Source organism: Planococcus citri, chromosome 2, assembly GCF_950023065.1.
Source record: "Planococcus citri chromosome 2, ihPlaCitr1.1, whole genome shotgun sequence".
NCBI classification, from domain to species: Eukaryota; Metazoa; Arthropoda; class Insecta; order Hemiptera; family Pseudococcidae; genus Planococcus; species Planococcus citri.
Window position 1 is genome coordinate 4,606,244 of NC_088678.1, and position 13,093 is coordinate 4,619,336.

The 13,093-nt window shown below is 32.7% G+C and overlaps 1 protein-coding gene across 3 annotated transcripts in view; it reads right to left on the reverse strand.

The window, feature by feature from the left end:
* LOC135834272 (phenoloxidase subunit 1-like) overlaps positions 1 to 13,093 on the reverse strand; it is a 37,309-nt gene that overhangs the window by 231 nt on the left and 23,985 nt on the right. The window contains exons 12-15 of one of the 3 annotated variants that reach the window (XM_065348117.1): positions 9,784 to 9,850; positions 2,256 to 2,352; positions 290 to 473; positions 64 to 151 (exon numbers count right to left, since the gene is read on the reverse strand). In XM_065348117.1, the coding sequence (XP_065204189.1) occupies positions 68 to 151; positions 290 to 473; positions 2,256 to 2,352; positions 9,784 to 9,850 (432 nt within the window). In that variant the 3' untranslated portion in view covers positions 64 to 67. Of the gene's footprint in view, positions 1 to 61; positions 152 to 289; positions 474 to 2,255; positions 2,353 to 9,783; positions 9,851 to 13,093 lie in introns of those variants that run through there. The other 2 variants (XM_065348120.1, XM_065348119.1) reach the window with 2 other exon arrangements.

Consider the following 13,093-nt stretch of genomic DNA (forward strand, 5'->3'; position numbering starts at 1 on the left):
GGACAGTCAGTTTTTTTAGTTTAGCCTATTATACATATGTACGTAGTTGATGAATGTACGTACCAGATTATTCGTTTTCATCTGGAACGCTCTGACTTTGATCGTCTTCAACTTTGGTTGAGGTATTGGGTTCTTCGTTTGGCAAAGTTTCCTGTAGAATTCGAAGGTTTAATTTTTCTCTTTAGTTTTCAGTATTGATGTACTAGGTAAGTATCGCATGAAGGAATATAAATTTTTTCCTGTATTTTTTCTCAAAGAAGTAGATACGTTTTTTGTGAAAGCTGTGTACCTGTGACGGTGACTGGTCTAGAGGAACGAACTCCTCTTTAATTACAGCTGCCCTTTCTTCCTCCTTAGGTCCATCGAAATCATCACTAATATTTTCTGCAGCCTTGAACACGGTATTTTTAAAGTCATTCAAAAAATCTTCAACAATCCCCATTGTGTGAGATGTGTTTTCAAAATTCCGTTTTCTGCCGGAAAAGGAAATTTAGAACAATACCTAATTAGTAGGGCAACCCAAAATATGCTCTCATTCAAGGTAAAATATTCAATATATACCTATTCGATTTTTTGAGGTGAAATATTCGACAAAAATATTTGATTAACCCTAAAATATTCGAAAATATTCGAAATCAAATTTGGTATCGTTTCACTCGCCTTCACAAGCACATTACAAAAATGGCTACATCATTGGGTTTTGTTTCCTAAATCACATGCACTATTCGCAATTTCGCAAAATGGAACAAAATTGTTGAATTAAAATTCTATTTTGATCGTCAAAAAAAGAAAAAAAATCGAAGCTTAATTTAAAATTCAATCTTCATCATCATTTCATCAATCATCAATATCATCATCATTAAAAAGAGCCATTTTTTTCGTCTTCAACATTCTGTGAAAATGACGTTTCCTGTGTTGTGATTCTCAAAATGCAAAAATTTCCAAAATATTCAAAAATATTCGATAAATTGCGAAATATGTGTTAATTTTAGACAAAAATATTCAAATAGGTAGCAATCAAATATGTGAAAATATTCATTTTAAGGCAAAATATTCGAAAATATTCGAAATGAAGTAAGTCTTAAATGAAAGGCAATTTTCTGAAACGTAAAATGATTTTGTTACATTTGTAATCGGAGTGCAACAAAAAAACATTCAAAAAAATATATTGGGTTGCCCTACTAATTAGGTATTCTAATGAAGTATTCGGGGCTGAGTTTACCAAAAAAATCAATCGATTCGTGAGAATCACGATGAAGAATCCTGTACAAAAGTTTTTAAATAGGTATGTCGGAACATTGATTTACTTTTCAATTTTTAAAAAAAAGGCATAATTTCGTGACATTTTTCAAAATTTTGTTCAAAATGAACGTTTTTAGTACTTGAATGAAAAAATTGATCGAAAAAAGTTCAATACTTTGCAAAATTTGTGAACATTTTCATTAAAATTATTGATTATATCGATGAAAGCAATTACAATTGTGTAGGTAATTGGTACTCGAAAAATTTCAAATTAAGAGCAAAATGAAACATTATCCAGCATTTAATAAAAATTGATTCGAGTCGAGTATTTGAAAGCAAAAGCAATAGAAGCTGTGATAAATAAGTATAGGTATAAGTTACTCACTTAATGAAATGGGGAGGAGGGTATAATGAACAAATGATAGTGATGATTCATTTTTTTCCTACAAAAATTTTACGAGCAAAATTACGAATGTGGGTTTTAAGGAAATAAAGAAATGATAAGTACTCGTAGGTACGAGCAGTTTGAAACATCAAAGCATTCTGGAGGCTGAACGAAAATTTCGTGACAAAAATGATAAGAACTAAAATAGTGGAAAATTAAATTTCTTGTTGTCTACAGGCCATAATTTTTTCCAGCATGGAAAAAATTGGTAAGGCTAACGTGAGACATTATAGAGTACGTCTTACTGCGGAGAAAATTCGAAACATTTTGAATAAATTAGAAATGAGTTCTGAGAACATTATGAAAATTTTCCTGAACACCTACCTACCTATGCATAGTTCCGTTTGATAGTATCTGGCATATGATAGTGTATATACTTTTTTTAAAAAAAGGTTAAAAAATTAAACTTAAATGACATCTTTATAGGCCTACCATAAAAATAATGGTTATTTGGTTGTCTTTCTTTCAAATGCCCCAACCTATCTTAAAAAAAGTAGAAAACATGAGGACAAGGATTCCATTCGATAGATTATTGTTATTGTTAGTAAATTTTTTGGCCACTTCTTACCGATTGCAACCGAGTTCATCTTCGTTCTTTGGACAGTCTGTTTTTCCATTGCATCTTTGGTGTCCGCGTATACGGGTACCATCGTTACATATATACCCTAACACGAGTACAAATTGTATAGAATCTACCATAAGTTATTTAAATAGGTACCTAGCTGACCTTAGTGAAAAATCTTTTCCATAACACAAAAGAAGATGCAGAATAACCAAACGTATGTACCTACATTATTTGTATTTTCAGTTCTTACGGAGTCCGTCGGAATCTCACGACTGCAACCCGTGAACAGACTACAATACAGTGAACGCGGCACGCTACCGTTAGGCGGCGTTTACACGGCGAAGTGGTTGGTACCTACGCGATGGATTTTAAAGACTATTTTAATGTACTTACGCATCTGTTCCAAGTGTAATTGGAGCATTAATATAGCGATCATTCGCGCGGATATTTATTCACATTATTTACACATCATTTTCAATAACATTTAAAGGGTTATTTAGAAAATATGGCTAATTTTGAATATTATTCTAGGAAGAGTAGGTGTCTATTTTGAACTGTTATAAGTGTATAACACATACATTAAACTTTAACACGCCACATCTTTTGACCTAGATCGACGACCCTATGTTTTTATGGCATTATTTTGTACAGAATTTTATCAGCTTTCCGATAATATAAAAAATTTTTAAATCCTCAAAACTCTTGATGGAGAAAATTGCGAATTTACGAGCTGAAACAGGTAGCTTACTTCAGGTCATTTTTTTGTCAACATAAGACTTTGACTCGCTCTAACTTTTGATCAAGATCGACAACCCATACATATTATGGCATCATTTTGTGCAGATTTTCATCAGCTTTCCAGTGGTATGAAATTTTTTGAAATCCTCATAATTTTTCGTCGAGTAAAGTGCATTTTTCCGAGACGAAAATGGCGATTTTGGGCTTTTTTGAACTTTGACGCTTCAGAACTTTTAAAATAGATCGGCGACCGCAACATTTCATGGCGTCATTTTGTCCAGAATTTTATCAGCTTTCCAATGATGTATAATTTTTGTAAATCCTCATAGGTTTTCATCGAGTAAATTGCATTTTTGCGAGATGAAAAAGTATAAAAATAGGCAAAATAGCATTTATTTTGAAAGAAAAATTGATAAAATTGATTTTTGAAAGTACTGCCCAGTAGAAATTTTTGAGCCCTACAACATGATGCCAAAATCAGAAAAATTCATTCGATAGTTCGAACGTGAATGCGATTTTGCCATTCCAGCGCTTTAAATTAACCCAAAAATTACAACTTTGATAGTGGTAGCTTGAATTGGTCACTTTTTTGTCAACCATAGACTTTGATTCGCCGTAGCTTTTAAACAAGATCGACGACCACATGTTTTTATGGCATCATTTTGTGCAGATTTTCATCAGCTTTCCAGTGGTATACAATTTTTTGAAATCCTCATAAGTTTTCATCGAGTAAAGTGCATTTTTCCGAGACGAAAATGGCGATTTTGAGCTATTTTGAACTTTGACCCCTCAGAACTTTTAAACCACATCGGGGACCTAAACATTTTATGGTGTCATATTGTGCAGGATTTTATGGGCTTTCTAATGATATGACATTTTTTGAAATCCTCATAGTTTTTCATCGAGTAAATTGCATTTTTGCGAGATGAAAAAGTATAAAAATGGGCAAAATAACATTTATTTTGGAAAAAAATGAATAAAATCAATTTTTGAAAGTACTGCCAAGTAGAAATTTTTGTGCCCAACAAAATAATATCAAAATCAGAAAAATTCATTCGATAGTTCGAACGTGAATGCAATTTTGCCATTCCAGCGCTTTAAATTATCCCAAAAATTGCATCATGAAAAATGGTAGCTCAAATTGGTCACTTTTTTGTCAACCATAGACTTTGATTCGCCATAACTTTTGACCTAGATCAACGACCCTATGTTTTTATGGCGTCATTTTGTGCAGATTTTCATCAGCTTTCCAGTGGTATACAATTTTTTGAAATCCTCATAAGTTTTCATCGAGTAAAGTGCATTTTTCCGAGACGAAAATGGCGATTTTAAGCTATTTTGAACTTTGACCCCTCAGAACTTTTAAACCACATCGGGGACCTAAACATTTTATGGTGTCATATTGTGCAGGATTTTATGGGCTTTCCAATGATATAAAATTTTTTGAAATCCTCATAGTTTTTCATCGAGTAAATTGCATTTTGGCGACATGAAAAAGTATAAAAATATGCAAAATAGCATTTATTTTGAGAAAAAAATGAAAAAAATCAATTTTTAAAAGTACTGCCCAGTAGAAATTTTTGAGCTCTACAAAATGATACCAAAAACAGACAAATTCAGTTGATAGTTCGAATGTGAATGCGATTTTTCTATTCCAGCGCTTTGATTTTTCCCAAAAATTACAACATAAAATTGGTAGCTTGAATTAGTCACTTTTTTGTCAACCATAGACTTTGATTCGCCGTAACTTTTGAAGCAGATTGACAACCCCATGATTTTATGACATCATTTTGTGCAGAATCTTATCAGCTTTCCAATGATATAAAATTTTTGCAAATCCTCGGAATTTTTCATCAAGAAATTTGCAATTTTTCAAGAAGAAAACTGTGATTATGGACCATTTTGAACTAATAGCCCATAATCACAGTTTTCTTCTCGAAAAATTTCAAGGATTTGCAAAAATTTGAATGTATTTTATTTAAAATTTCCAACAGAACAATAATAAGAATACATATAAGAAAATCTAGCTGTAAAAAAGCGAAAAATAACAAGACTTGTCAAAAGGAGAAATACGTAGCGCTTTGTTTGACCCCCCCCCCCTGCTGAGTGTCATTTCCAGTATAGATTCGCTCGCATTCTGCATTCAGTGCACAATGGATGAATGCACTATCATTAAACTTCTCAAACGAATTGATAATTTTTCATTGCGCAGTTCACATTTGAATAAAACAATTGGTATTTATTTCCAGTTCCTTTATTTTTTATTCCAAGAACTGAACTACATACATACACATACAACTACGAGTATCTATTATTTTGGACTCTTGATTAATGTATATTTTCATCGACTAGAAACGCATTTACCCAACAACACATAATTGTGTACTTTTATTCAAATATCAGGAAATGAATTATCCTTGCAAAAAATTCATGTTTCTCAATTTTCGTCAAACCTTGGTATCATTGTGTATTTCAACTAGATAGTCGAGGTACTTTCAAAATGAATTTCACCCAATTTTATTCAACTAACAAGAGAACCTCTTGAGGTGTCCGCCTCCGTTTTGAACGGAACCGTGATTTTTGGAAATAGCATGTTCTAAAACCCCCAAATCCAAATTTTCAACTGCCCAAGTTCATTTTTCGATTTTTGGCGAATTTTTGAAAAAATCCAAAATTGACTATTTTGGTGATTTAGGCTTTTTTTAAAAAAAGTACGTACTTGATCAGTAAAAATAAGTCCTAAAACTGATATTAACCCCCCAAATCCAAATTTTGTCATTTCCAGCCATTTTGGAGGCTCCAGCGCGATTTTTCAATTTCTCCAGAATTTTGAATTTGCTCCAGAAGGCGTGAATATGAAGTTGGGCAGCTAAAAATCGAGTTGTGTGATATACTCGATCTGTTTAACGAATTTATCCACATTTGAGTCGATTCTGGAGCGGACACCTCAAGAGTGGTTTTTTGACCAGTTTTTTTTCAAAATGAATACCTATTCAAAAATCAAAAATTTCCCATTTGCGTGAAAATTTTCGAAATTTGCGCAAATCGCAGTATTTCGTCATGAACTAACCCCACGAGAGCGAATTTCGCCATTTCCAGCCTTTCTTGTGCCTCCTTTTAATTTTGGATTATTTTTATTATGAAAAAAGCTGGTCCAAAACCACTTTTGAGGTGTCCCTTCCAAAATCGACTCAAATGTGGATAAACTTGATAAACAGATCGAGTATAACACACAACTCCATTTTTAGCTGCCCAACTTCATATTCACACCTTCTGGAGCAAATTGAAGATTCTGGAGAAATTGAAAAATAGCGCTGGAGGCTCCAGAATGGCTGGAAATGGCGAAATTTGGATTTGAGGTGTTAATATCAGTTTTAGGACTTATTTTGAACATTTTTACTGATCAAGTACGTACTTTAAAAAAAAAAGCCTAAATCACCAATATAGTCAATTTTGAATTTTAAAAAATTTGCCAAAAATCGAAAAATGAACTTGGGCAGCTGAAAATTTGGGTTTGGGGGTTTTAGAACATGCTCTTTCCAAACATCGCGGTCCCGTTCAAATTGGAGGCGTACACCTCAAGAGGTTCCCTTGTAAGTACTAATCAACTCTTCTATTGTATGCACATACTTCTGTTTATGGAGAAAAATGCGTACCTACACAAAATTTTTCCTCAATGAACTTTTAGCTTGTAAATTGCAATCTTCACCCAGAAGAATTTTGAGGATTTCGAAAAATTTGAAAAATTTGAAAAATTGAAGCCCTGGAATGGAAAAATTATATTTATAAACAAGCTACCCGACAAATTTTTCAGTTTTTGGTATCATTTTGTAGAGCTCAAAAATTTCTACTGGGCAGTACTTTTAAAAATTGATTTTTTTCATTTTTTTCTCAAAATAAATGCTATTTTGCATATTTTTATACTTTTTCATGTCGCCAAAATGCAATTTACTCGATGAAAAACTATGAGGATTTCAAAAAATTACATATCATTAGAAAGCTGATAAAATTCAGGACAAAATGACGCCATGAAATGTTGGGGTCGTCGATCTATTTTAAAAGTTCTGAGGGGTCAAAGTTCAAAAAATCCCAAAATCATAGTTTTTATCTCAAAAAATTGCTATTTACTAGATGAAAAATTGTGAGGATTTCAAAAAATTTTATACAACTGGAAAGCTAATAAAAATCTGCACAAAATGATGCCATAAAATGTATGGGTCGTCGATCTTGATCAAAAGTTATGGCGAATCGAAGTCTATGGCTGACAAAAAAGTGACCAAATCAAGCTATTTTTTCCCCAAAATAAATGCTATTTTACCTCTTTTCATGCTTTTTCATCTCACGAAAACGCAATTTACTCGATGAAAAACAATGAGGATTTCAAAAAATATTACATCATTGGAAAGCCCATAAAAATCTGCACAAAATGACACTATAAAATGTTTGGGTTGTCGATCTTGCTTAAAAGTTCTGAGGGGTCAAAGTTCAAAATAGCCCAAAAACACTGATATTATTTCGAAAAATTGCTATTTACTCGATGAAAAATTGTGAGGATTTCAAAAAATTTTACAGCACTGGAAAGCTGATGAAAATCTGCACAAAATGATGCCATAATATGTATGGGTTGTCGATCTCGATCAAAAGTTAGAGCGAGTCGAAGTCTGTGGTTGACAAAAAAGTGACCAATTCAAGCTACCAATACCATGATGCAATTTTTGGAAAGATTTAAAGCGCTGGAATGGCAAAATCGCATTCACGTTCGAACTATCGAATGAATTTTTTAGATTTTGGTATCATTGTGTGGGGCACAAAAATTTCTACTTGGCAGTACTTTCAAAAATTGATTTTATTCATTTTTTTCCAAAATAAATGTTATTTTGCCCATTTTTATACTTTTTCATCTCGCAAAAATGCAATTTACTCGATGAAAAACTATGAGGATTTCAAAAAATGTCATATCATTAGAAAGCCCATAAAATCCTGCACAATATGACACCATAAAATGTTTAGGTCCCCGATGTGGTTTAAAAGTTCTGAGGGGGCAAAGTTCAAAATAGCCCAAAATTGCCATTTTCGTCTCGGAAAAATGCACTTTACTCGACGAAAAATTTCGAGGATTTGCAAAAATTTTATACCACTGGAAAGCTGATAAGATTCTGCACAAAATGATGCTATAAAAAGTTTGGGTTGTCGATCTTGTTTAAAAGTTACGGCGAGTCGAAGTTTAATGTTGACAGAAAAGTGACCAATCAAGCTACCACTGTCAAGTTGTAATTTTTGGGATAATTTCAAGCGCTGGAATGGCAAAATCGCATTCACGTTCGAACTATCGAATGAATTTTTCTGATTTTGGTATTATTTTGTTGGGCTCAAAAATTTCTACTTGGCAGTACTTTCAAAAATTGATTTTATTCATTTTTTTCCAAAATAAATGCTATTTTGCCCATTTTTATACTTTTTCATCTCGCAAAAATGCAATTTACTCGATGAAAAACTATGAGGATTTCAAAAAATTTATATCATTGGAAAGCCCATAAAATCCTGCACAATATGACACCATAAAATGTTGGGCTTATCGATCTTGTTCAAAAGTTCTGAGGTGTCAAAGTTCAAAATAGTCCAAAATCGCCTTTTTCAACTCGAAAAATTGCTTTTTACTCGATGAAAAATTTCGAGGATTTCAAAAAATTTGATATCATTGGAAAGAGGATAAATTTCTGCACAAAATGACGCCATAAAAACATAGGGTCGTCGATCTAGGTCAAAAGTTATGGCGAATCAAAGTCTATGGTTGACAAAAAAGTGACCAATTCAAGCTACCACTATCAAAGTTGTAATTTTTGGGTCAATTTAAAGCGCTGGAATGGCAAAATCGCATTCACGTTCGAACTATCGAATGAATTTTTCTGATTTTGGCATCATGTTGTAGGGCACAAAAATTTCTACTGGGCAGTACTTTCAAAAATCAATTTTATCAATTTTTCTTTCAAAATAAATGCTATTTTGCCTATTTTTATACTTTTTCATCTCGCAAAAATGCAATTTACTCGATGAAAACCTATGAGGATTTACAAAAATTATACATCATTGGAAAGCTGATAAAATTCTGCACGAAATGATGCCATAAAAACATGGGGTCGTCGATCTTGTTTAAAAGCTACGGCGAATCAAAGTCTATGGTTGACAAAACAGTGACCCAAATCAAGCTACCTTTATCAGCTCGTTAAATCGTAAATTTCGCCATGAAGAATTTTGCGGACTTCCAAAAAATGTATACCATTGGAAAGAGGATAAAAATCTCTACAAAATGGTACCATAAAATGATGGGGTCCCCGATCTGGATAAAAAGATGTGGCGCGTTATATTTTAATGTATGAGTTATAAACTTATAACAGTTCAAAATAGACACTCACTCTTCCTAGAATAATAATCAAAATTAGCCATATTTTATTTTCTAAATAACCCTTTAAATGTTATTGAAAATGATTGGTAAATAATGTGAATAAATATCCGCGGGAATGATCGCTATATTAATGCTCCATTGCTTAATACACTTGGAACAGATGCGTAAGTACATTAAAATAGTCTTTAAAATCAAAATCTATCGCGTAGGTACCAACCACTTCGCCGTGTAAACGCCGCCTAACGGTAGCGTGCCGCGGTCACTGTTTTGTAGTCTTTTTAGAGGTTGCAGTCGTGAGATTCCGACGGACTCAGTTCTTACGTCATGTGAAAAAAAAAAATCATTTCAAGTATGCACCTAACGCATAATTATCTTTACGTTTCATCATACCTGGATCAATAAAAACGACAAAATTTCCGTCAATGGTCACAACTGTGTCAAAATGCATACAAAAAATCTGAAATCAACAAAAAACATTTTGAAATGATGAGTTTGATTCGCTTGACCATTCCGTGTCAATACAACCTAAAAATGCGGATTTTGAACGCATGTCTTTCGATTTTGTTCCATTTTTTAAATACATAGTTACCTACAATAATCCATCCACCCAACAAATAAAAATAAAAAAAAAATACCGTTAATTTGACTTCAGTTCACTTTGGTGGGAAGAGGGTGAAGAGGGTTATTCCTGTGACTGAGATTTCCCGAAGTAGGTAAATACTCATTTTTGGAGGTTTTTAACTCCGCCGCTACCAAACTAATTTCACAATCCGAAAGGGCATACAAATCTGATTCAATAACGTTTTAATAGTTTTCAGAAGTTAAAAGTTGACTTTCAAAACGACGTTATACCTATGTAAGTGCGAATTAAAATTCAGCATTATAGGTACGATAAAATTACCATAAGTGTAATTTTTAAAAAAATGAGGAGGTGGTAAGTATATCAAATGGCATGTTTTTGCAGACGCTGAACATGAATATGACCTTAGTTTTTAAATTGATCATCTACAGCCCCCTCCCTCTAATGTGGCTCTCGCGGTGACTAAACCGATAGATGCCGAAACTTCAGTCAAATTGACATGGAATGACTCAAAATCAAAAATAGCGAATGAGAGCCATAAACTTTCCTACCACTCGTAAATTTAGCTATTTTTTTCCAAGCTGGCGTGTATTTTTAAAATTAAAATCTATTTGGTCAACTTACCGAAAGAGCAATCATCATGAGGGCCACTGTACCGCTTCTCAATAAACAACCGCCACAAAAATACTTCAAGTTGAGCATTTTTAATTATACAGACACCGCACTAGTGCTAATGCAAATAAGCTCTACCGATTTACTGGAGTCTAATTTGCAACGTAGGTACTGATACGTCTGACACAAGTACAAATTATCAAGTTGATATAAAATGAGTTTCAATCCGTTATTATCTCGACTAGATACGAGTTTCATCGCATTTTATTTGAATTTCCAAAAAAATTTTAGAACATGGAGCTCCATTAATTTAAAGTACGAAAATTGAAATTATCAACTTTTATCGGACTACGTAATTTCCGCAACACAGCATGCGGCTAAATGAACCCACAGAATAATTTCATACTTCAGTAATATGAGCATGAGCAATCTGAAAAAAGTTCCATTTTTCCATTTTTTTTTTGTTTCGGTCACAAACCAATTTCTATCTTGACAACATTCAAATAACTATCAAATAACTGCTAAAAGTGCAAAAATCTCAAGATTGTTTTTTTTTTTAGTATAGGTTAATCTTATTACAAATGAAAAAAATTCCACCTAACGGTGATACCTATGTAATATTCGATTTCGAAAAAGTAAAAGGCATGTAAGTACGTTTTGAAAGATAAAATAAAATAAAGCGAACTTATCACATTTTGAAAATAAACGCTTCAATTATCATTAAATTAGAGCACAATGTCAGCGTTATGCATAAATTTGCACGTTATCTAACTTTTAGGAAATCATTTTGCGTTTTTGGTTTGATAACTGTTTCCAATTAGATATATGTAAATACCTACGAACTGTTTCAATTTTAATTACCTATTAATGGTTCAACAACTACCCAAGACACCTATTAGTTAATCTACGTACCCACCTAAAGTGTTTATGTTTCTTTTCAAAGCAATTACAATTACCTACATAAATATTTGAAGATGCTCGCCCTTGAACCTTTGAAAAACCCAAATACCTATTTTATTCCAACTTGGAGTGTACAGTGTACTTCGTAGGAACATTATTTTTTCATAGATAAAGAATCGAAGCTAATTTCGTACGATGAATTAAAGATGGGCGTATTTGTAACAATATAAAAAAATTGAATAAAATTTAGGAATGTCTACCATTTTCAACGAAGATTGCGAAAAAGTATCATTTTTTTGGCCAATAGGTAATTACCACAAATTCGTGCTTTTCCCCAGAAAACAGTCAGTCTTGCTTTTTGCTTAAAATTGTCAAAATTCTTGGTTTCTCGCAGAAAATTCTAAAAAGTATTTTTTCCAGAAATTGTCCAAAAGTCTCCCCTATTGCTGAAAATTCCAACTTTTTCGCAGTTGAAAAGTCTCGATTTTTCACGTAAAATTGCCATAGGTAGGTACCTAAATTGCAAAATAAAAATCTCACTTTTTCGAGAAAAAAAAATTGCGAAAAGATGTGCTTAATTTCTTATTTTCAAAACTACCAAAATTATCAAATTTTTGCTTTAAAATTCTTCTTCTTAAAAATTATCTGTAAGCCCTGCTTAGATAATTGCCAGAAATTGCCAATTTATCTTTTTTTACCAATACCCAATTCTCAAAAAGTTCGTCTTTTTGCTAAAATTATCAAAATCCCGCTGTTTTGAGCAGTTCTGGAGCCTCCAGTCGATTTTTGAGAGTTGCAATTTCCATAACATTTTTTACCCAATCAAGTTTGAAAGCTATAAATTTACTATTCGCCTTGATTTCAATAGGTACATAATACCGAGTAAACTGAAGATGATTTCAAGACGTTCTGAAGCCTCCAAATGTACCTATTTTGGAAACTTCAGATTTTTACAGTGCCATAAAAACGCAATAAACCCGGCTGGAGATTGTTTGAGACCTTATTGACCAATTAAATATTTGCTCGCCAAAATTGGTTGTTGCAGATCAGAACGAAATTTGTGAACTGGGTCGTTGGAACTGAAACGATGAAATTTAGTGCGTAGGTACCTATATTTTCGATCCTTCAAATTTATTAGGAACAGTTTTGAGCTGTTCTGGAGCCTCTAACAGATTTTCTTAGGTTGAGATTTCCACAAAATTTTACCCAATTATGTTAGAGAGTTGAGACTTATTTCATATTCTAATTTCAATATAATGCGATAAGATTACGTAAATATAAATTCTCGAAACTTAGGTAGGTACCTATTACATCATCGATTAGATCAGATAATACGAGTACTCGGTTACTTTATCAAACACCTATAGGTAATTGATGTGTGTATTACCTACCTGGAATAATAGTGTGTATACATAGAATTTGGTTAGAAAAATGCATTCATCGTCTCCTGGAAAAGGAGAAAAAGGTCATGAAATTTTCAAACACCTATTGGTAATTGCTGTATTACATGGAATAATAGAATGTGTACAGAGAATTTGGTTAGCAAAATGCGTTATTCATCGTTATCTAGGTAAGGAGAAAAAGTCGTAAAATTTTCAAACACCTACA